General features: G+C 46.9%; 1 protein-coding gene across 2 annotated transcripts in view; it reads right to left on the bottom strand.

Annotated features, from left to right (window-relative positions):
- The window catches only part of TTC39C (tetratricopeptide repeat domain 39C), a 173,802-nt gene that overhangs the window by 86,829 nt on the left and 64,438 nt on the right, over positions 1-22,535 (bottom strand). For both annotated transcript variants that reach the window (XM_033933869.1, XM_033933868.1), the window contains one exon: positions 16,254-16,382. In XM_033933869.1, coding sequence (XP_033789760.1) covers positions 16,254-16,382 — 129 coding nt within the window. The remainder of the gene's footprint in view (positions 1-16,253; positions 16,383-22,535) is intronic.

Below are 22,535 nucleotides of genomic sequence, written 5' to 3'. Positions count from 1 at the left end.
CAACACACACATACAAGTAGGTAGGAAAGAATTTCATCAATCATGCTCTGCATGTTTTCTCCACTTTTTCTGTCTACTAATCTACTGTATTTTCACGTAGATAACGCGCACCCGTGTAAAACGCGCACACGGGTATAGCACGCGAAAAACACAAATTTATGTACAGAAATTTTTATATATCGCGCACACCCGTATACCGCGCATGCTGCCCGACTCTCCTTTCGCCCGCCCCAACTCTCCTCTGGCCACCCCGACTCTCCTTTCGCCCGCCCCGACACTCCTCTCCCCCTTGAAGTCCTGTCCCCACCCTGAAAGCCTGAAGCCCCCCGACGTCCGATTCACCCCCCCCCCCCGCAGGGCCACTCGCACCCCCACCCCGAAGGACCGCTCGCACGCACCCGCACCCCCACCCTGAAGGACCGCTCGCACGCACTCCCACCCGCACTCCCACCCTGAAGGACCGCTCGCACCCCCACAGCCTCCCGACCCTCCCATCATGTAGAAGCTCCTACCGGTGTCCTGCTGCTTCCTCTTGGCGGTCCCGACTCCCCGACACGATCGGGGCAAGAGGGAGCTCAATCCCTCTTGCCCCAGCCAACCGCGGCACCCCCGACACGATCAGGGCAAGAGGGAGCTCAAGCCCTCTTGCACCAGCCAACCGCGGCACCCCCGACATGATCTGGGCAAGAGGGAGCTCAAGCCCTCTTGCCCCCCCGACTCCCCGACACGATCGGGGCAAGAGGGAGCTCAAGCCCTCTTGCCCCAGCCAACCGCGGCACCCCCGACACGATCGGGGCAAGAGGGAGCTCAAGCCTTCTTGCCCCAGCCAACCGCGGCACCCCCAACACGATCGGGGCAAGAGGGAGCTCAAGCCTTCTTGCCCCCCCGACTCCCCGACACGATCGGGGCAAAAGGGAGCCCAAGCCCTCTTGCCCCGCCGACTACCCAACTCCCTGACAATATCGGGCCAGGAGGGAGCCCAAGTCCTCCTGGCCCTGGCGACCCCCACCTCCCGCTAGTTGTTCAGGCCAGGAGGGAGCCCAAACCCTCCTAGCCACGGCGACCCCCTACCCCCACTCCGCACTACATTACGGGCAGAAGGGATCCCAGGCCCTCCTGCCCTCGACGCAAACACCCTTCCCCCCAACGACCGCCCCCCCAAGAACCTCCGATCGCCCCCCAGCCGACCCACGACCCCCCTGGCCGACCCCCACCCCCCTTCCCCGTACCTTTGTGTAGTTGGCCGGACAGACGGGAGCCAAACCCGCCTGTCCGGCAGGCAGCCAACGACGGAATGAGGCCGAATTGGCCCATCCGTCCCAAAGCTCCGCCTACTGGTGGGGCCTAAGGCGCCTGGGCCAATCAGAATAGGCCCGGGAGCCTTAGGTCCCTCCTGGGGGCGAGGCCTTGGGCACATGGTCGGGTTGGGCCCATGTGCCTCAGGCCCCGCCCCCAGGTGGGACCTAAGGCTCCCGGGCCTATTCTGATTGGCCCAGGCACCTTAGGCCCCACCAGTAGGCGGACCTTTGGGATGGATGGGCCAATCCGGCCTCATTCCGTCGTTGGCTGCCTGCCGGACAGGCAAGTTTGACTCCCGTCTGTCCGGCCAACTACACAAAGGTACGGGGAAGGGGGGTGGGGGTGTCGTGGGGGTCGCGGGTCGGCTGGGGGGGCGGTCGGAGGTTCTTGGGGGGGGCGGTCGTTGGGGGGAGGGGGGTTTGCGTCGAGGGCAGGAGGGCCTGGGATCCCTCCTGCCTGTAATGTAGTGCGGGTGGGGGTATGGGGTCGCCGTTGCCAGGAGGGTTTGGGCTCCCTCCTGGCCCGAAAAACTAGCGGGGGGGGGGTCGCCAGGGCCAGGAGGACTTGGGCTCCCTCCTGGCCCGATATTGTCGGGGAGTTGGGGAGTCGGCGTGGCAAGAGGGCTTGGGCTCCCTTTTGCCCCAATCGTGTCGGGGGTGCCGCGGTTGGCTGGGGCAAGAGGGCTTGAGCTCCCTCTTGCCCCGATCGTGTCGGGTGTCGGGACCGGCAAGAGGAAGCAGCAGGACACCGGTAGGAGCTTCTACATGATGGGGGGGTCGGGAGGCTGTGGGGGTGCGAGCGGTCCTTCAGGGTGGGGGTGCGGGTGGGAGTGCGTGCGAGCGGTCCTTCGGGGTGGGGGTGCGGGTGCGTGCGAGCGGTCCTTCGGGGTGGGTGTGCGAGCGGTCCTGCGGGGGGGGGGGTGAATCGGACGTCGGGGGGGAACTATGTAAAAAAAAATTTGTACAACGTGTTCACGCGTATAACGCGCAAGGGTATGCGCGGTACGTAAAAAACACGTATAACGCGCGCGTTATATGCGAGAAAATACGGTAATCTAAACCTTAAGTTTATATACCGCATCATCTCCACGAATATGAAGCTCGACACGGTTTACAACAGTGGTCTCAAACTCAAACCCTTTGCGGGGCCACATTTTGGATTTGTAGGTACTTGGAGGGCCGCAGAAAAAATAGTTAATGTCTTATTAAAGAAATGACAATTTTGCTTGAGGTAAAACTCTTTATAGTTTATATATTTTTCCTTTAAAGGAAAATTTTATAAACTATAAAGAGTTTTACCTCATGCAAAATTGTCATTTCTTTAATAAGACATTAATTATTTTTTTCTGCCGCCCTCCATTTTTTTCTGCAGCACTCACATTTAAAGTTCAATATCTTTTCTTTCTCAAAACTGGCACATTTCAATCACTAAATTGAAAATAAAATCATTTTCTTACCTTTGTTTGGTAATTTCATCAATCTCTGGTTGCACTTTATTCTTCTGACTGTGCATCCAATACTTCTTCCCTTCTTTCAGCCTCCTGTATGCTTCCTTTCCTCCAGACCTCATTCCCTCCTCCAACTTTTTCTTTCTTTCTCTATGTCTGTCTTTCTCTTATTCCATGCCCCATTTTTTTGCTTTGTTTGTGGTTCCCTGTCCCCCCACCTTCTTTCTTTCTTCCTTCCTTCCTTCCTGCCGTCCCCCATGCCGCCGCCACCACGGAATAGGCTGCTGCCGCTGCCGCTATCGGGAACAGGCCGAGATCTCCCTGCTTCTCTTCTGCACGGGGCCGACCAACTCTCGCCGCCCGACGTCAATTCTAACGTCGGAAAGGACGTTCCGGGCAGCCAGGCAGCGATTAGCTAGCCAGAACGTCCTCTCGACGTCAGAATTGATGTCGGGCCGCGAGAGTTGGTTGGCCCCGCAGGGAAGAGAAGCAGGGAGATTAAAAAACACGGTGCCGGCCTGATCCCCGATGGCAGCAGTGAGAAGGGAAGGGAAGCAGGTTGGGCAACACTGCTCTAGACGAGCCACGAGCCGCACTCTAGGGAGAACAGTGGACTGCCCCCCCCCCTTGGTACGCCACTGGAGCAGCAGCGTGTCTGGCTGGCTTGTTCGTTCAAAGCCACGGGTGGCGGCTCCTTGCAAGATCCGTGCCTGCGTCTGAAGCCTCTCTGATGTTGTGACATCAGAGAGGCTTCCGATGCAGGAGTGGATAGCGCAAGGAGCTGCCAACCCGCGGCTTTGAACGAACGAGCCGGCTGCTGCTCCAAAAGGAAGAGAATGATCGCCTCCAGACCGCGGGCTGCAAATAAAACCTGGAGAGCCACATGCGGCCCGTGGGCCGCGTGTTTGAGACCACTGGTTTACAAGAACTTAAAATATAGGTAGAGAAGGAAAAGGTTTACATGAACTTATATGTAGAAGGGAAGAAAAAGGGTGGAGGATAGAATTACAATTTGGTGAAAAGCCAAGTTTTCAGTTGTTTGCGGAATAATTGGAGGGAGCCCAGGTTCCGCAGCGGGATAGTGAGGACGTTCCAAAGTCCTGTGATTTTGAAGAGAAGGGATTTTCCCAGTTTACCTGCATAGTGAATGCCGAGTAGAGAGGGGAAGGTTAGTTTATACCTTTGGGCGGTTCTGGAGGAGTCGGGACTTGAGGAGTTCTAAGATAGTGGGATAAGGGGAGGAAGGATGCCGTGAATGATCTTAAAAGCCAGGCAGGAACATTTGAAATGGTTTCTGGAGATCATTGGGAGCCAATGAAGTTTGGCAAGGAGTGGGGAGACATGGTCAGATTTGTAAAGATCAATTTGGCTGCAGTATTCTGGATTAGCTGGAGTCTTTGAAGACTTTTTTTTGATAGGCTTAAGTAGATGGCATTGCAGTAATCTAGTTTGGAGAGGATGATGGATTGGACAAGGACGGCAAAGTGTTGTTGGCGGAAGTAGGATCTTACTTTTCTCAGCATGTGGAGGCTGAAAGAGCATGATTTTGCCAAGGAGTTGAGGTGGTCATTGAGGGAGAGAGAAGAATCGATAATGATGCCAAGGACCTTGCATGAGAATTCAAGCTGCAGTGCATCGCCTGAGGGTAATGCGAAGAGGGTGGGCAGGTGTTCTAATTTTGGGCCGAGCCAGAGTAATTTTGTTTATGATTCATTTAGTTTCATCTGTACCGAGAGGGACCAGGAGCGAAGTCTCATTATGCAAGCTGTAATGTTCTCGTGGAGGTTGGTGAGGTTCTGGTCTGTCTTGAGGAGGACAAGGATGTCATCCGCGTATGTGTAGATTGTTTCAAGGGGGGATAGTTGAAGGAGTTTCAGGGAGGACATATAGATGTTAAAGAGAATAGGGGATAGGGGTGATCCCTGAGGGACACCGCAAGATGGTGTCCAAGGAGTGGACATGGTGCCATTTGTGTTGACGGTGTAGGAGCGAGAGCGTAAGAAGTCTGAGAACCACTTTAGGACGGTGGAGTCAATTCCTATCTTGGAAAGTTGGTAAAGTAGTATGTCGTGGTGGACGACATCGAAAGCAGCAGAAAGATCAAATTGTAATAGGACAGCGAATTTGTTACGCGAATGTAGTTGTTGCACCTTTGAAATTAGGGAAACTATGAGGGATTCGGTGCTGAAGCTGGGTCTGAAGTCATATTGGAAGGGATGGAGAATGGAGAATCTCTCGAGGTAGGAAGAGAGCTGGGTAGCGACTATGGCTTCTAGAAGTTTAGTAAGTAGAGGGATATTTGCTATGGGGCGGTAGTTAGATGGTAAGGAAGGGTCAAGATCGGCTTTTTTCAGAATAGGTGACAAGGCAATGTGTCCCATTTCTGTGGAGAACAGGCCTGATAGTAAAGCAGAATTAATAAGTCTAGTAAGGGAGGAGATGGCTTGCGCAGGAATGTTTTCGTAAAGGTGGGAGGGGAAAGATCAAGGATGCATTTGCAGGATTTCAGTTTGAGACAGAGTTTAGAGATCTGGGGTTCAGATACGAGTTCAAAGGTAGTCCAGGATCTATCAGCGGGGATAGGGTTGGAGTCGTTGGGAGGTAGAGAGTTGTAAGAGACAACTGGGGGGAAGAACTCCTTATGGTGGAAATCTTTTCATTGAAAAATTTGGCTAAGTCATTTGCGGATGGGGAGGAAGGGGGAAAGGTGGAGTCATTTTTTGAGGTTAGGTTTCGCCAGATGTTGAACAGTGTACTATTTTGATTTTTTGATCTGGTAATTTTATCTCATATGGAATATAGCAATTAGAGAATGACACGATGGCGGTTTACCCACGGGTAACCCGCCAAAACAGGGAACAAAAACTTGTAGTCGCTGCGGCGACGGGGACAAGGCCATTCACCGCCCCGTGGAGCAGTGAATGGTCTTGTCCCCGTAGTGAGGCATGAAGGATTGCGCGGTCCCCGCAGCCCACACCCACCTGCCCAATCGATCCTAGTGATTAGCCAGCTCTCTCCCTTCTCCTCACCTTAGTTTGTAGGTTTTCTTTTTCGGCGACCCACACACTATCAAAGAGCCGCGCACCCGCTGCTGCTCAGTTTCGATCTTCTGCTCTGACGCAACCGGAAACAGGAAGTTGCAGCAGAGCAGAAGATTGAACACTGAGCAGCCGCGCATGCGCGGCTCTTTGGGAAAGCGTGTAGGTCGCCGAAAAAGAAAGCCTGCAAACTAAGGTGAGGAGAAGGGAGAGAGCTGGCTAAACACTAGGATCGATTGGGCAGGCGGGTGGGGGCTGCGAGGACCGTGCGATCGCCCGTGTTCCCGGCTCAAACTGGAAGGAGGGAGTGAAAGGGAAAAGGATTCTGGGCCAAGGGGATGAAGATGGAAAGAAAAACCCACAGTAGGAAAGAAAGGGAAGGACAAGCAGGTGAGCCAGATGCTAGAAGCATGGGGGGAGGAAGAAAGAGGGAAAAAAGCAAGATGGGGTTGGAAAGAAGAGACACACTGGTATGGAAGAGGAAGATAGGGGAAATCTGGACACAGGAAGGTAACAGAAAGAGGGGAAATTATGTGCATGGGGCATAGGGACAGAGACATAAAGGGGACATGCCATGGGAATGGTATATAGACACGGGGGGGGGGGGCAATGGCAGATACATAGGGGAGATATTAGAAATGGGGAAAATAGGAGCACAGAAGTGAGATGGTTTGTGGGGATGGGACAGGGACCGAGCTCGCAGGCTCCAGTGGCTTGCACAAATTACATTGTAACGTGCCATGAAAATAAGAGGGAGGAAGGTAGATAGATAGGCCACGCGAGAGGAGCTGAAGGGTGGTAGAAAGGAACAGATGGTAAAAGGAGGGAGGGAAGGGTGGTGGTGGAAAGGAATAGGACAGACATTGAAGGAGGGTGGAGAGGAACAGACCCTGAAGGGAAATGTGGAAGACAGAATGGGAAGAAGACAGATGACAGACTATGGGGGAGCGGAGGGAAGAAGATGGGTGCTAGACCAATTGGGGGGGGGGTGAAGGGAGAGGCACAGTAACAGCAAATGGAAGATGCAGAGAGAAGACACACAGTGGATGGAAGGAATTGAATGAGAAGATGTGGAAAGCAGAAACCAGACAACAAAGGTAGAAAAAAAATTCTATTTATTTATTTTTTGCTTTAGGATAAAGTAGTATATTAGTTGTGTTGATAAAAATTTATAAACAAAGCCCTGCCTGCTGAATATCTCTTTCTCTAGTTCAGCAGCAGGAACTTTGATTTATAAGAAAGGAATAAGCTAAATATTACAGTACTAAGGCTTATATGGATGCAGCGGGGACGGGGACGGGGCGGTGAATGGGATGGCAGTGGCGGTGACGGGGTGGTGAAAGGGATGGCGGTGACGGGGCGGTGCAGAGGATGGTGGGCCGGGGACGAGGCGGTGACGGGGACAGATTTTTTTCCCCATGTCATTCTCTAATAGCAATGCAGAGGCCTGAAGCAGCAGCTTTGTGCCACAAAAGCCTGGATAAGATTGAAAATTGATTTTTTTTTAAAAGCTTGAGAGAATGTGAGAACTAAATACTTCATCATTCATCATCACTGGAGAGAAATAAGAGAAAGATACTTAAAAATCATCTGCACCCAATTTTAAGATGATCTGATAAAGTTATTGTTTAGCTCCCAGCTAGAGGGGTATCAATAAATTACCTCTAAACCTCTAAATTCAAGACAATTATAGTTTGCTTTTTTTTAAATTCTAAGTTTGAACATTATTTCAGTTTTCTATTTACAGACTGGAGGCAAATGTAAGATAGATTAGAAAAAATTTGTTTAGTTCCAATGAGGAAAAAACCAAGTTCAGAACACATGTTTGGAGCAAGGTTATTTTCAAAGCACAGTGACAGACCGGGGGTGGGGGATGGCCAGAATACCACATTAAAGAGGATTAGTAGGGACTTCAGAAAGTAGAAGTGGGGGTTCACCTCCCTCTGTGAATTTCAGCTCAAAGCAGATCAGGCTATGTTATAAAGAATACCAAAGACAGTAAAAGGAATATCAAATAAAATCATCCAAGAGAAGTTATCAAAATTAATAAGCAAAATGGCACCAGGTAGAAAAGGAAGGTACTACATCACCAGGATTTGTTATATGCAGTGAAAGTGCTGAATGTTAAATGAGCTGGAAAAATCACTAAGAGCTCCTTTTACTAAGGTATACTAGCGTTTTTAGCGCACACACAAAATTACCACACGCTACACTGCACGGTACGCTTCTAGAATAACGCCAGCTCAATGCTGGCGTTACAGTCTAGCGCGCACGGCAATTTAGCGTGTGCTATTCTGCGCGTTAAGACCCTAACGTACCTTAGTGAAAGGAGCCCTAAATATAGTGATAAAAGAAATTCAAAAGGCCAGAGATGAGATCCTGCAAACGTTCACTGGAAAACCCAAGGGAAAAATCTGATTCTATAGTAAAGCTGACAACGGAAGCTGAGGGATGAATAGATGAGCTCAAGGACAGACAACGGAGAGCGGAAACAGAGATCATACTGATATAAAAGCAATTACTACTCTGTCCTTCGAGACAAAGATTCATATATCATTCATTCTAGAGCAAATTGAACTATGGATGACCGACTTCAAATTGAAGCTCAACACAGATAAAACTAAATTCTTCCTGGCAAGCCCTAACGACAAAATCAAAGACTCATCGATCGCCTTTGAACGGTCAGGTCTTCCCTATTGACCATTCCATTAAAATTCTGGAAGTGACTCTGGACCGCCACCTTACTCTAAATACTCACACAGATTTATTGGTTAAAAAATGCTTCTCGTTACTTTGGAAACTCAGAACCATCAGAAAATACTTTGATGCAGCATCTTTCCGCTTACTGGTTCAATCTTCTATCTTAAGCATGCTCGATTACTGAAACATCATTTACTTGGGATCCTTCAGAACCATCAGAAAATACCTTGATGCAGCATCTTTCCGCTTACTGGTTCAATCTTCCATCTTAAGCATACTCGATTACTGAAACATCATTTACTTGGGATCCTTCAAAAAACCATTCTAAGACTCAGAGTCATTCAAAATTCAGCAGTTCAACTGATTTTTGGGCTGAAGAAATGGGATCACATAAGCCCTTATTATCAAAAACTCTATTGGCTGCCCCTGGAGGTGTGAATTCTGTTTAAGTTCTCTTGTCTGTGTTATAAATCAATATTTGGTCTGGCCCCCACTTACCTAGTTTCCCAATTTAATCTGGCAAGTTCTATAAGGCCCATACGAAGAATACATATGTTCACCTACCCAACAATAAAGGCCTGCCACTACAAAAGATTCCTGGCCAGAACCCTCACCTTTCAGGCAGGCAAATGGAACGATTGGCTGAGTAACATTATCACGCACTCCTCAACCTACTTCAATTTTAGAAAATTGGTAAAAACGAGTTTGTTCAATCGATTTGTAAACTAAGAATTTTATAGCACTGCAAATTCAACCATTAACCTTAAGAACTATATAGCTTTCTGCTTCTTCCATTATGTAAGACTGTATAGAGTCTTTGAACTGTTGACCTCTTCGCTGATTGTCCAGCGCTTCTTGTTGTAAACCGCCTTGAACTTTCATGGCTTTGGCGGTATATAAGAATAAAATTGTTATTATTATTATTAAGGGGGCTGAAAGAAATTTGAAGATCAAGAAAATATAAATTTGAGGATCTAATCTGAGAATTGATGGTCTGCTGGAGGGGCTATTAAGCAATTGTTATTGAAACTGAGAAAAGGCTCACAGACAACTGCACTCTAAACTGGCTCTACAGGAGCCACTACAAGCACTCATTGTAAAACTCTTGAGCTACAAGGATGTACATGCTGCAAAATCTTGAGAGAGAGAAATTTGAGCTTCATAAACAAATAAAAATTAGGATTTATTTGGACTTGTCTAAGGAAATGGTGTGGAAGAATAACGCGTTTTATTTCAAGTATCTATTACGTTATAATTCATGTTCCAATTACGTTTTAATTTATGCATCATGGTTTAACCAATCATATTAAGCATTTTCTTTTCCTATTTAATAAAAATAAAAATAATAATAATCAATTTATATACCACAAGGCCGTAAAGTTCTATGCGGTTCACAATAGTTAAAAAAAATACAATAAAAGAAGTTGAGTAGAAATAAAAAGTAAGAAGCCAATTAGAGACAATATAATGATCTACATAGTTCACAATAAAAATTTTACAAATTAGCTGCCTAAATACTTCGTAAGAAAACAAAAAAAAACTCTGTGGAGTGACGATGTTCCTAAATGGACTTTATTTGAAAGTGTCAAAGTTCCAAAGGTACACTGAAATCATCCACATAAAATAATTCCATCCACATAAAAATAAATCATCCAAATAAGAGCCTTAAAGGACCTAGTCCGCTAGGGATAAAGGACCCAACACGGTCCGCGTTTCGACAAAAAGTCTTCTTCAGGGGTCCCTGGGGGTCCTATAAAGGTGAGTACAGTCAAACCTCGGTTTGCGAGTAACCCGGTTTGCGAGTGTTTTGCAAGACGAGCAAAACATTCTCGCAAAACGTGTCTCGCAAACCGACTGTTGACTCGATTTGCGAGCACCCCCCGATAACCGGCATCGCTCCCCCGCTCAAATCGGCACCCCCCCCCCCGCAAGAACAGGAACCCTCCGCCCGCCCAACTTTAACTCACCACCCCTTTGACACCGGCACGCAGCCCACAAGTGCCAGTGCCGCTTGAAGATCTTCTTCCCAGTCTCTGCCGGCTTTGAGCATGCATCTGCGCATGCTCAAAGCCGGCAGAGACTGGGAAGAAGAAGATCAAATACGAGCTTTCATATACGAGTAAATTGGTTTATGAGCATGCTTCTGGAACGAATTATGCTTGTAAACCAAGGTTCCACTGTACATCATAATACTACAACAGTGTATGGAGCCATTAGCTCATCAGTTGTTTCCAGGCCAGTTCCTGTTCCAAGATGACAATGCACATTGTCATCGCTCCAAACAGGTGATCAGCTGTCAATTGACTGGCCTGCCCAATCTCCGAATCTGAATCCAATCAAGAATTTGTGGCACAAGGTAGTTTGGGAGATATCCAAAAGACATCCAACATCAAAACGTGCATGGACTGAGTCATTCATTGCAGCCTGGAATCACGTTGTCAGCCAAGATCACCTCATCAAACTGGTTCACTCAACGCCAACATGGTGCAGACAAATGATCAAGAACAGAGGGTGGCCCACCAAATACTGAATTGACTACAAAATAGAGAGATAACTATCTTTGTAATCTGTGACACTAATTGTTGTATACTCATGTGATCACAGCTATGATCTAATTAGAAAATTTTTCCATTAATAATTATACATAATGCTTTGTTTAAAATATTTGTGAAGTGCTCAGACCAAAAACCCCCATAGTATAATAGTGATGTCACCAAATACTGAGCCATCACTGACACACAAAACAGCCATTTTCAAGATCACCTACATGAATTTGAAGGATAGGTGACACTCGTATGTACTTTTTTGGCCAATGAAAAACAATTATTGATTTACGCAAAAAAATGATCACATGACAACTTTAACAAACTCAGAAATTTAAGGCCAAGCTAGAATAAAAAGTTGATTCTAATAGCCAAATGTATCCCTTATAATGTGGTACACAGACAAATCTAATGGGTCAACATAAAAAATTAAATAAAAAGGTCAGAATGTTGAAAGAATGCAAAATTCACAAGTAGTTCCAGAATTTTGCATACCACTGTAGCTATTTCAAAAAGGAAAGGAAAATTAAAACACTTAAAAGGAGAGCAAACTAAACAGATTTAGTTCAAGCAACTTAAATAAATAAATTAACAGGAGGGTATCTACTATAATAAAATGCTAGGCGCACATGTGCACTCCTATCTGCTTGTTCCGTGATCCATATGTCCGTGGCAGGTAGGAATGTGCAGGGTTCTGTTTTCCCGTAATGAAGTTCGTCGTCGCCCACCCCCGCCGCACCCAAACCCCCGTTGACCCTCCAACCCGACCGTCCCACCGAGAGATGACCACAAACCTCCCACCTCCAGCAGTGTCCGCAGTACTCCAAACACGCTACCTCGCGGCCCTCCACCGCCCCGATTTCCTCTGCCACGTCCCTGATGACATCATCAGAGATGCAGCAGAGGAAATCAGGGCAGCAGAAGGCCGCGAAGCAGCACGCCCAGAGCGCTACAGACGCGGCCGGAGCCAGGAGGCCCGTCGTTCGACTCGCAATAGGAGGGTCAGTGGGGTCGGCTGCATGGCGGCAGTAGTGGCATCGGAAGGGGGGGGAGATGGAAACATGCTTCTCAAGGGTTATACTGCAAAGGGGAATGGGAGTGAGGCAAACAGGCAGGCTGGCTGGCTTCAGAGGGTGGGGGTGAGACAAAATCTGGAAGGCAGTGAGGGGGACATAGGAAGGAGGCACTAGGGGGCACTAAGGACATAGGAAGGGGCACTGAGGGTACTAAGGACATAGGAGGCACTGAGGGCACAGGACAGAGGCACTGGGGGCATGGGAAGGAAGCACTAGGGGCACTAAGGACACAGGACGGAGACAATGGGGCACTAAGGACACAGGACGGAGGCACTGGGGGAAATAAGGACATGGGAAGGAGGCACTGGGGGCACTATGGACACAGGAAAGAGGCACTGGGGGCACTAAGGACATGGGAAGGAGGCACTGGGGCCACTAAGGACATAGGAAGGGACACTGGACATAGGAAGGGGGCCACGGAGAGACAGGCAGGCATGGCGCAACAGAGAAATACAGGCAGGCAGGGGGCCAGGGAGACAGAGACAGAAAGAAAGACAGACAGGGGGCCAGACAGAGACACAGACAGAAAGAATGACAGACAGTCAGCATTCACGAAGAGAGAGAGACAAAGGAAAAAAACCCAGACAGATATCTACTCTAGCACCCGTTAATGTAATGGGCTTAAACACTAGTTAGGAATAAAGTATCTTTCTCAGTATATAACTCCAAGAAGAGATGATGGTATTCTGATAAACAAGATGTACTATTTGTGGCATACAATGGACGTGATATGCAGGGGAGAAATATGTGGGTATTAGTGAAGATGGATCATATGGAAATTTAACTTTTGAATATGTACGCCCCCCAAACTGAAAAAAGGGAATATTTTTTAAGGAAAGTCTCCAGACTAGAGAATGACATGGTGGCTATTACCCACGGCTAACCCACCGAAACAGGGAGAGGAAACATGGTGGTCACTGCGGGGATGGGGACAAGGCCATTCACCACCCCGTGGAACAATGAATGGTCTTGTCTCCGCAGTGAAGTAAGGGAACGCGCGCAGTCACGGATCGCGCAGTCCAGCAGCCCCCTCCTGCCATCTCCCTCCCCCTCCCTTCCCCTCACCTTATGTGCCGAATTTAATTTTTCTTCTCCCAGCAGCACACTTTCAACAAGTCATGTGCACAGCTGCTTAACTTGAATTTTCTCTGTCACAACCAGAAACAGGAAGTTGCATCAGAGGAGAAGATTCAACTCAAGCAGCCGCATGCGCACATCTTGTTGAAAGCGTGCCGCTGGGAGAAGAAAAATTTAATTTGTAACATAAGGTGAGGGGAAGGAAGGGAGGGAGATCAAGTTTCGAGTTTATTGTATATTTGATTAATCACTTACTCAAATTTCTACGCGATAAACATATCATTAAAATTACATACAATTAAGGGGGCAGCACAACAAACAAAAACTAAACATCATAACGTGTTATAGACTAATATTACAAACATGTAAAAACGAAAGGAAAGGATGGATAGATGGCAGGATGCAGCAATCGGGCAGGAGGGGGGCTGCTGGACTGCTTGTGTTCCCTCACAGTAGGAAGGAGGAAGTGTAAGAGAAAGAGATGCTGGGCCAAGGGGATGAAGTAAGAGGGAGACAAATATTGAACCCACAGCAGGAAAGAGAAAGGGGAGGACATGCAGGGAGCCAGATGTTGGAAGCGGGGGGGAAAAGAGGGAAAGAAGCTAGATGGGGTTGGAGAGGAGAGAGACACATTAGAGGAAGAGAGGGGAAATCTGGACACAGGAAGGTAACAGAAACAGAGGGGAAATTATGTGCATGGAGGCATAGGGACAGAGACATAAAAGGGGGATACATGGGGGGAAATTATGTGCATGTAGGAATAGGGACAGAGACATAAAGGTGAGATACATGGGGATGGTATATGAACACAGGGGGGCAATGCCAGACACAGGAGGGAGTATACAGATACAGAGGGGAGATATTAGAAATGGGGAAAATAGGAACACAGAAGGGAGATGGTTTGTGCATATGGGATCAGATGGTTTGCGGGGATGGGATGGGAATCAAGCTCACGGGGGCGGGGCGGGGACTGAGCTCGTGGGGATAGGGCGGGGACCGAGCTTACAGGGACGGGGTGGGGACCGAGCTTATGAGGATGGGGAAAAATTTTTTCCCCATGTCATTCTCTACTCTAGATCTTTGAAGAAAAAGCCAAAGATTATGAATAATAGGGAGAGATTATAATTGTGTAATGAACTACAGAGATAGATTGGGACCAAAGGACCAACTGGAAAGAGAGACAAGGGGCAGAACTGATGCTTGACACAGAACTGTATGATTTGGTGGATTTATGGACACTGAAAAATGAGATGGAAAAGGGGGTAAAGGGAATGAGACTTGTATACTGCCTTTTTGTGGTTACACATTCAAAGCAGCTTACATATATACGGGTACTTATTTTGTACCTGGAGCAATGGGGATTAAGTGACTTGCCCAGGGTCACAAAGAACAGCACTGGGATTTAATCCCTCAACCTCAGGATGCTGAGGTAGCAGCTATACCATTAGGCCACGCCTCACCTTCTGTTCTGAATTAATATAAGGTTGACACTCAAGGGCAGTAACCCTGGTGAAGAAGGCTTCTATATAAATTTCAGTCTTGTGCTAAATTTAGTCATTTTCTGCAGACAGAATCACAGATCTAATATGGGTGTTTCTCTGCATTCTGTTTGTTAAAAATCCCATGATTTGTCAGGCATGAATAACTTCATTTTATTTCATTCAGGTAGACGGTAATATTCCCTCATACAAGAGACAATTAAACTATGGAGGAAGGGGGGAGAGAAAAAAAAAGACTCTCTATACAGACGTTAAGAGAAGCTACTGACCATAAAGAGAAAACATAACATTTCCTCCCACCAACACTGTTTTTGTCAGTAATTGTGATGATAAAATTCACTTAGTATTACATCCTGGGTCTACTCACTCAAGCACTTCTTAGGGAATACTATTATCACAGGTGATCATTTATTATTTTTGCAGCTCTACTGCCTTTTCTGCTTTTATCACCAACATCCCATATTAAAGGCTAGATTCACTAACCTCATGGATCCGATCCGAGAGGTTGCCGGATGCCCAATTCATGACCCGTCCTCATGCAAATGAGAGTGATCAGAATCACGCCCCCAACCGACTGCACAGATCGCTGATTGAGTGGTTGTCGGGGAGAGCCCTGACAGTAGTGACAGTCACTGCTGTCAGGACTTCTGCTGGCTTTTTTTTTTCATATTTTTTAATGGGCCGCAAAATATCAGGCCTATAAAGAAAAAAGCAAAAAAAAAAAAAAGCCTCCCCCTACCCAACAAAGCGCCCCAGTGTCAAACGCCCCCCCCCCACGTGCTGACTCCCTCCTGCCAGCAACCGACAGGCCCGGCACACCCCCCCCGACCCTTACACATACCCCGAACAGGCCTGGCACATCCACCCCCCAACCGTCCCGACACACCCACCCCCCCGTACCTAAAAGATGGGAGCAGCAGAGGTGCTCAGTCTCTTCTGCTCCTTAGGCCTCCAGCACAGTCTTCAGGAGCAGGAGAAACCACAAAGTCCTCCTGCTCCTTCTCCCAACGCAATGCGAATGTGGGCCTTAGGCCCCACCCCGGTGCATCTTGTGATGCACGGGGAGGTGCCTGAGGCCCTGATTGGCTCAGACGCCTCCCTTTTTTTATGGGGCAGATATTTTGCATGTGTAATACATGCAAAATATCTGTGCCATGGACAAAAAAAAATGAAAAAACAGGCAGACCTGTGAAAAAACGGCCGAGGCCCCCAACAAATGTGGGAGATTTCAGGGCGGCAGACAGCAGGAGAGTCGACAAGGACAGTAGAGACTGGTCCTCAGCAGTTGCTTCTTTTTGGATCAGACAACCCAATCGGTGTGCCTGAATTTTGTTAGTGAATCGTGTCCTTCCTACTTTGCATGCACGATCGGAATGGCACAGAGGTTAGTGAATCGGGTCGGAGGAAAATTGGGTTGCAAATCGATTGGTACATGATCGGTTTGCTTAGTATCTAGCCCTTAGTACAACTTCTATTGCACCAGCTACAGGCTCCCTCCTACAAAGGGGGCTCCATTTGTATAGGAATAGGAAGAAGGTTCAAAGCCCTTCACGCATCTGCCTCAAGATACTCACATTCTTCTTGATCTTGTTCTTGATGGTTTCAATAACACCCATTTCTTCACTCTCACACAGTCTCTCTGTGGTTTTCAAGTCATCACAGGCAATTTGCATTTTTTCTTCCTCAAAGGTCATCATGGCATTCTTTTGGAAACAAATATAAAGAGAGAAAGAAAACCATTTTATTCTTAGAAACCCAACTGCAAGCAGGATATATGACATAGCACAAGGTTGGAGAGTCAAATGTAGCACTTTAAAGGGTATAGGGTCATGGATTTGATATACTGTCTTACAGTCAAAGCAGTTTACATATATTATATGCAGGTGCTTTAGGACTCCCTGTGCTGCTATTAGTCACTGCAGGTTTTTTTGGTTTTGTTTTTTTAACACACCCTATCTGGTCCCTAAGAAGTTATGTTATAATCTTATATCCCACCAAATCCTCACAAAGTCGAGTTTTAGGTGGGTTACAAATAGCATTATCAGTACAGAAAAATAAACATGCAATGCAAAATTGAAGTGACAAAAGGCCTAGATGTCAGAGTAATCAATGCGTGTAAAGATTGATGTATGCATCAAACCATACAACTGCCAACCTTTCTCAAGAATACTAACTGTGAAATACTCTAAAGGGAAGGCCTGTTTCCAGGATGAGAGCTCTGTGCCCTGGCAGCTAGAGAAAAAGACTCTTCATACTGCAGATAAACAGCTTTGAAAATTATCTGGATGATTAAGGGTTGACTTCCTTTTCACTGGACACACAGTGGTTAAATAAATTCTAAAAAAATAAAACTTCAAATACTCTTCAGGATGTAGGGTATATGTATGCTCTCTACTTCTCCCTCTGTTGTTAATTTAAATGGGATCACACACTCCTCAGGCTATAATCATAAGTCCCTTTTCTGGATAGCATTTTTTAACCTTACAATTAAAAAACACAATACTGGCAGGGAACATGAAGAGTCAAGGATTCAACTATGGGAAGATTAATAGTCCAATAAATAAGAAAATTTAATACATCCTAGTTTTCAGAGGATTGTACACTCCTCACTTTCTCAGACAGCTTCTATCTCCCCCAATTAACAAAGGTATAGTAGTAGTCTAACCTAGACCGGTTGTATGCTATTTCAACTATGGTTTAAGCCAGTGTCAAACAAACTTAGGGCCTCCAAGCATGCATAGATGTCAACTGATGACATCACATGCATGTGCATGATGTCATCACGTCGACATCCGCGCATGATCAGAGGCCCTACTGACATGGCTCTGAGCTCGGGGGTCCTTCCAAAATCCAAACAAACCGACAAGTTTTGGAAATCCCTCCATCTGGTAACCCTAAAATTCCATTTACAGAGGTACACCGGGGGCAAGGGGAGGAGAGGCACCAGTGCCGACAGTGACAGACTTGCATACATGACATTCTCTCTCACGGCACACAGTTTGTGATACACTGATTTAAGCAGTATTTGTTTAGCTGCATTCACGAAGGAAATTTTATATATCAAAAGGCATTGGTAACAGCTATTAATATATTTACATCTTGTATAGATCACTGTATCAATCTATATCAGGGTTTGCCTAAGAAAAAAAAAAATCACAAAGACTTCAAAACTTGCTCAGAACCAAGCTGTTCACAAATAAGAAAACAGAATCATGTTCTGTCAATTCTTAAGGCTTAAGACAACACTGGCTCCAAATTAGTCATGGATTTGATAACTTGCCTTCTGTGATACAACCAAAACGGTTTGCATGTATTATATGCAGTTACTTTTCTCTGTCCCTAGCAGGCTCACAAATCTAATATTTTTTGTACCTGGAGCAATGAAGGATTAAATGACTTGCCCGGGGTTACAGAGAGTAACAGCGGTCCCCAGTTTCTCAACCTACTATCCTAACCAGCTCATTACAGAATAAGATTTGATCCCTTAACCCTTATGAAGTACTGATGATCCCTTATGTTCCCGGGAGGGTGCTTTGATCTTCCAAACAAAGCCTCTTGATTCAGCTTGAGCACATCAAACTATATAATCCATGATAAGGTAAACAGCCTTTGTTTCCCATGACCTACAGCTATGGAATTCATCATCATTACACCGTGATTAAAGTCATGGCTTGCTTTTTGAACAGTTATAGAAACGGAGTAAGCGATAATAGTTTTTAGTTTAAATATTGCAAGCCTACTTCTAGCAACACTGGGGGTGGGAAAACATTTATTGGGCGGTGGGAGTGATGAAGATCCAGGGTCACTTGGCTTCAGGCCGCTATAAGCACAGAGTCCACTCGGGAATTCTGAAGTCAGGTGAAAGAGGTCATGTCAGTAGTAGTGTTTGCATGTTTAATTAGGCCAGCCACCTCTTCAACCTTGTCTCCAAATAAGTTATCACCTTTACAAGGAACATCAAAGGCATTCCTGAACTGAGTACTCCAGATCAGACACTCTTAAGCCAGAGGTGTCTAACCTGTGGCCTGGCAAGGTGTTTCGTGCGGCCCAGTCTGAAATTAGTGCTGCCCAATTCAAATCGATTCATTTCCTTATAAAAATTTGGACTCACCAATTCATGAGTCCTGAGTCTCCTCTCCTAAAGCAGCAGTGGTGGTGAACAGGCTGCTCCTGGCCTGTCTCTTCCCTCTGCCGCGTAACTGATGACATCATTGATGACATGGCAGAGGAAGCCCTGGTGGGCAGGCCGAGAACAGCTTGTTTACCGCTGCTGTTTTAGGAGGCCCAAAAGTTGCGGTTTCAAGGAGGAGGGGGGGTTTCAATCGCGAAGTGCTGCACAGGGGGTGGGAGGGAGAGATGAAAAACTTCTGCACAGGGGCATAGGAGGGAGGAAGGAATGGAATTCCCTTTTCACCTACCAAATCTCGCCGCACCGCCCATGTCAGAATCGAACCTCGTCGAGGTCTCATCGTCCTTTCACCTCTTCCCTTTCTCTGTGCCATCAACTTTTATTTCTCAACTCTCCTGTACTCCAAGATTTGCTTCTTCAGTTCATGGTATCAGCAGCAATTCCCACACGCTGCCTACCGCTGACCCAGAAGTCTCGCCGCAGTAAAGGGGAGACTTCCGCATTAGCGGCAGGCAGCATGTTAGAGTCACTGCTGATATCGCGACCCGAAGAAGCAAACCTTGGAGTACAGGGGAGGAGAGGAAGAAAAGTTAGTGGCACAGGGAGAGGGAAGCGGTAAGAGGAAGGAAAGTGGATGGCACAGCGGGAGGGGAGAGGTAAGAGGAAGGAAAGTTGGTGGCACAGGGAGATGAGAGGGAGACATGCATGGTGAGGGGAGAGGATGAAACTGCAAATAATGGAGCGGAGGATGGGAGAGATGGTGTATGGATGGGGGATAGAGAGATTTGACACAGGGCACAAGGCAGAGAGAGAGAGAGAGAGATGGTAGACAGTGTGAAAGAAAAAGAAATGTTGGATATGGCAGTGGAAGGGAAGGTACAGAGATGAAAGATGAATGGTGAGCATGGAGAAAAAAGAAAACATCAAATCGGCAGAACACCCCCACTCTGAAGAGGCTCACCGTAGATGTAATAGAAGTGAATGGGAGAACCAGACTTCCGATGTCAGTGACGCACATGGAGGATTGCTCAGTCAGGGTAAATATTACTGCATTTTTGGGTTCCTCTCCACAGTGTCTCTTTAATGAAGGTTTATTATTAGATGCGTACATCATCTATATTAGTGATTGCAAATTTGCGACCTGCTCGACCTTTTTGCTCATCAACTAGCGTTAGTGTTTGTGCGGCTCCAGACCATTTTTTTTTCTTCCAATGCAGCACAGGGAAGCCAAAAGGTTGGACATCCCTGCTCTAAGCCAAGACAAGTGACACACTGCCACCGCTACTGCAGATGTTCAAGAAGAGACATCAAAAGCATCGAAGGTGAGAAACTTTCTAGTGGTTAAGTTCTGATAAAGCTGCTGGAACTCTTAAGTTTGTCTTGAGGAAGAAACTCTTCAAATAATGAAAGTTGTTTAATTAAAGATTTCATCAAATAAATGATGGTGTAAGCATAAATGCTTGAAAAATGTGCTTACTAAAGGAGTCGAAAGTTCTAGCCTCCCTTCCTAGAGGAGCAGAAGCATGGAGACCTTGAACTGTGAAAGCACTTTACAATACAGCTAATTCAACAACTAAGGAATGATGTTGCAGCTGAAGTCTATCAAAACCTGGGCAATTTTGTATTGAATACATGGTGTCAATTTTTTTAGGAGCTGCCTGAAATGATAGGGGAGGGGGAGTTCTCCCAGTTCTTTAAGAGAGTAATCTTCATATCCCAATGCAAAGACACTGTTATACATTCTCTTGGAAAAGAGTCATAGTCGAGGAGCTCAAAAAGCTCAGAGCAAGGTTCTTCTTCTGTTTCCTTCTTAATAGTATGACCTGTGCCATCAGATGTACAAAGCCAGTGAAACACATACAGTGTTCTCCCCAGAAATTTTTTCCAGCCGGGTGGCATGAAAAAGTAGCCGGGTGGGGTGGGACGGGGAAATTTGGTGGTGGGGAAAATTAAATGTGTACTATTTTTATTAATTTATTATCATTAATTATTTTCCAACCTTTTTTAAGGTTCAACACTTGTGCCAGAATATTTTTATTAAATTTAAAAAGCATTAAATTTAAAAAGTATCCAATTCAGGATCCTGCAATCCTAACAAAAATTTTAAATAACAATTGTTATGACATAAACCAAGCACCACAAGTATTGTCGCTTTCAGGAAGAAAAGTGAAAACAAGGAAAAAAAAAATATGGGAAACCTAATGAAGAAAAAGAAAAAAATATTCCTTGTCATCAACAGCAGATGAATCCAGAAACTAGTAGGGTTACATCCATCAAGTTTCAGCTTTGAAGGTACACCTGGGCCCTCCCAGCGTCCCTACCTCACCCTCTTCAAGTTAATACCTGGAAACCTCCCAGGTCCCTTACTCTACTAGATGTGGTACCTTCTGGACTACAGGGGTTCCTCACAGCTCCTGGATTCTACGGTGGATTTTGAAATATATTTCTGTGGCTTAGGCCTCAGAGGAGAAATGTTCCTGTGGCTTAGGCCTTAGTGGAGGAGAAATGTTCCTATGGCTTAGGCCTTAGTGGAGGAGAAATGTTCCTGTGGCTTTAGGCCTCAGTGGAAGAGAAATGTTTCTGTGGCTTAGGCCTTAGTGGAGGAGAAATGTTCCTGTGGCTTTAGGCCTCAGTGGAAAAGAAATGTTTCTGTGGCTTAGGCCTTAGTGGAGGAGAAATGTTCCTGTGGCTTTAGGCCTCAGTGGAAAAGAAATGTTTCTGTGGCTTAGGCCTTAGTGGAGGAGAAATGTTCCTGTGGCTTTAGGCCTCAGTGGAAGAGAAATGTTTCTGTGTCTTTAGGCCTCAGTGGAGGAGAAATGTTCCTGTGGTTTTAAGCCTCAGTGGAGGAAAAATGTTTCTGTGGCTTTAGGACTCAGTGGAGGAGAAAGGTTCCTGCGGCTTTAGGCCTCAGGTGAGAAAGGTTCCTGCGGCTCAGGCCTTAGTTGAGCTGCGGGATGGGGGCTGTACAGTGCCATTTCATTTTGGGGGGCAACACCTGGCTCTCGGGTCCCTTCCCCCCTCCCCCCTTGAAGAACCTGGCTACCTAAGCTCACTTGTTCTGTGGGCGCGGGGCTAAAGAAGTCACCATTCTCTTTGGAGAGGTGTCGGTGGGAGGAGTTTGTTACTACTTTGTCGCGTAGGACAGCCGAGGCTGCTTCAGCCGTAGTCGCGCACGGGCAGCAACAGGCCCTGAGGGCGGTCGGCCAAGGCCCTTCCCTCTCGCCATGAAAGAGGAGGGTGTCACTGCAGTTGCCGGTGCCACCGCTGTCAGTCTTTCTCCTCTTGGAGGAGGGATACCGCCTCCGGCAGTAATTCCTTTGCCCTCACTATTCAGCAGGCCCTAGTTGAGGTTGGCCTTGGCTGGGGCACCATTTCACTGGCAGCCTAGTGTACCTTGTTTAATCCCGGCCGGCTGACAGCTGGGGCTAGGCTAGTTGTGGGCTAGCTGCAGCTCTTTCTCTCTGGATCAGAGTTTTTTTCTTTCCACTCCTTCTGGGTCATTCATGTGGAGGAGTGGGCTAAAAGCTGGATCAGATATCTCAGTATCTGATGTTGTTGCTGTATCTATTTGGGGGCTCTGGGAAAGGCACTTGTCACTTCGGGGCCCAGGTACAGTTTTGTTGTATTGCTTCTCCTCTGGCATTCTTCTTGACTTTGGTCAACAGTTTGCCTCCTGAGGGAGCTGTATAGATTTGTGCTTCAGAGGCCTTCAGTTAGAGGAGGAGTC

The sequence above is a fragment of the Geotrypetes seraphini genome, chromosome 2, assembly GCF_902459505.1.
Source record: "Geotrypetes seraphini chromosome 2, aGeoSer1.1, whole genome shotgun sequence".
NCBI lineage: Eukaryota > Metazoa > Chordata > Amphibia > Gymnophiona > Dermophiidae > Geotrypetes > Geotrypetes seraphini.
The sequence above is the reverse complement of the archived record's forward strand: the minus strand, read 5'-3'. Positions and strand labels throughout refer to the sequence as shown.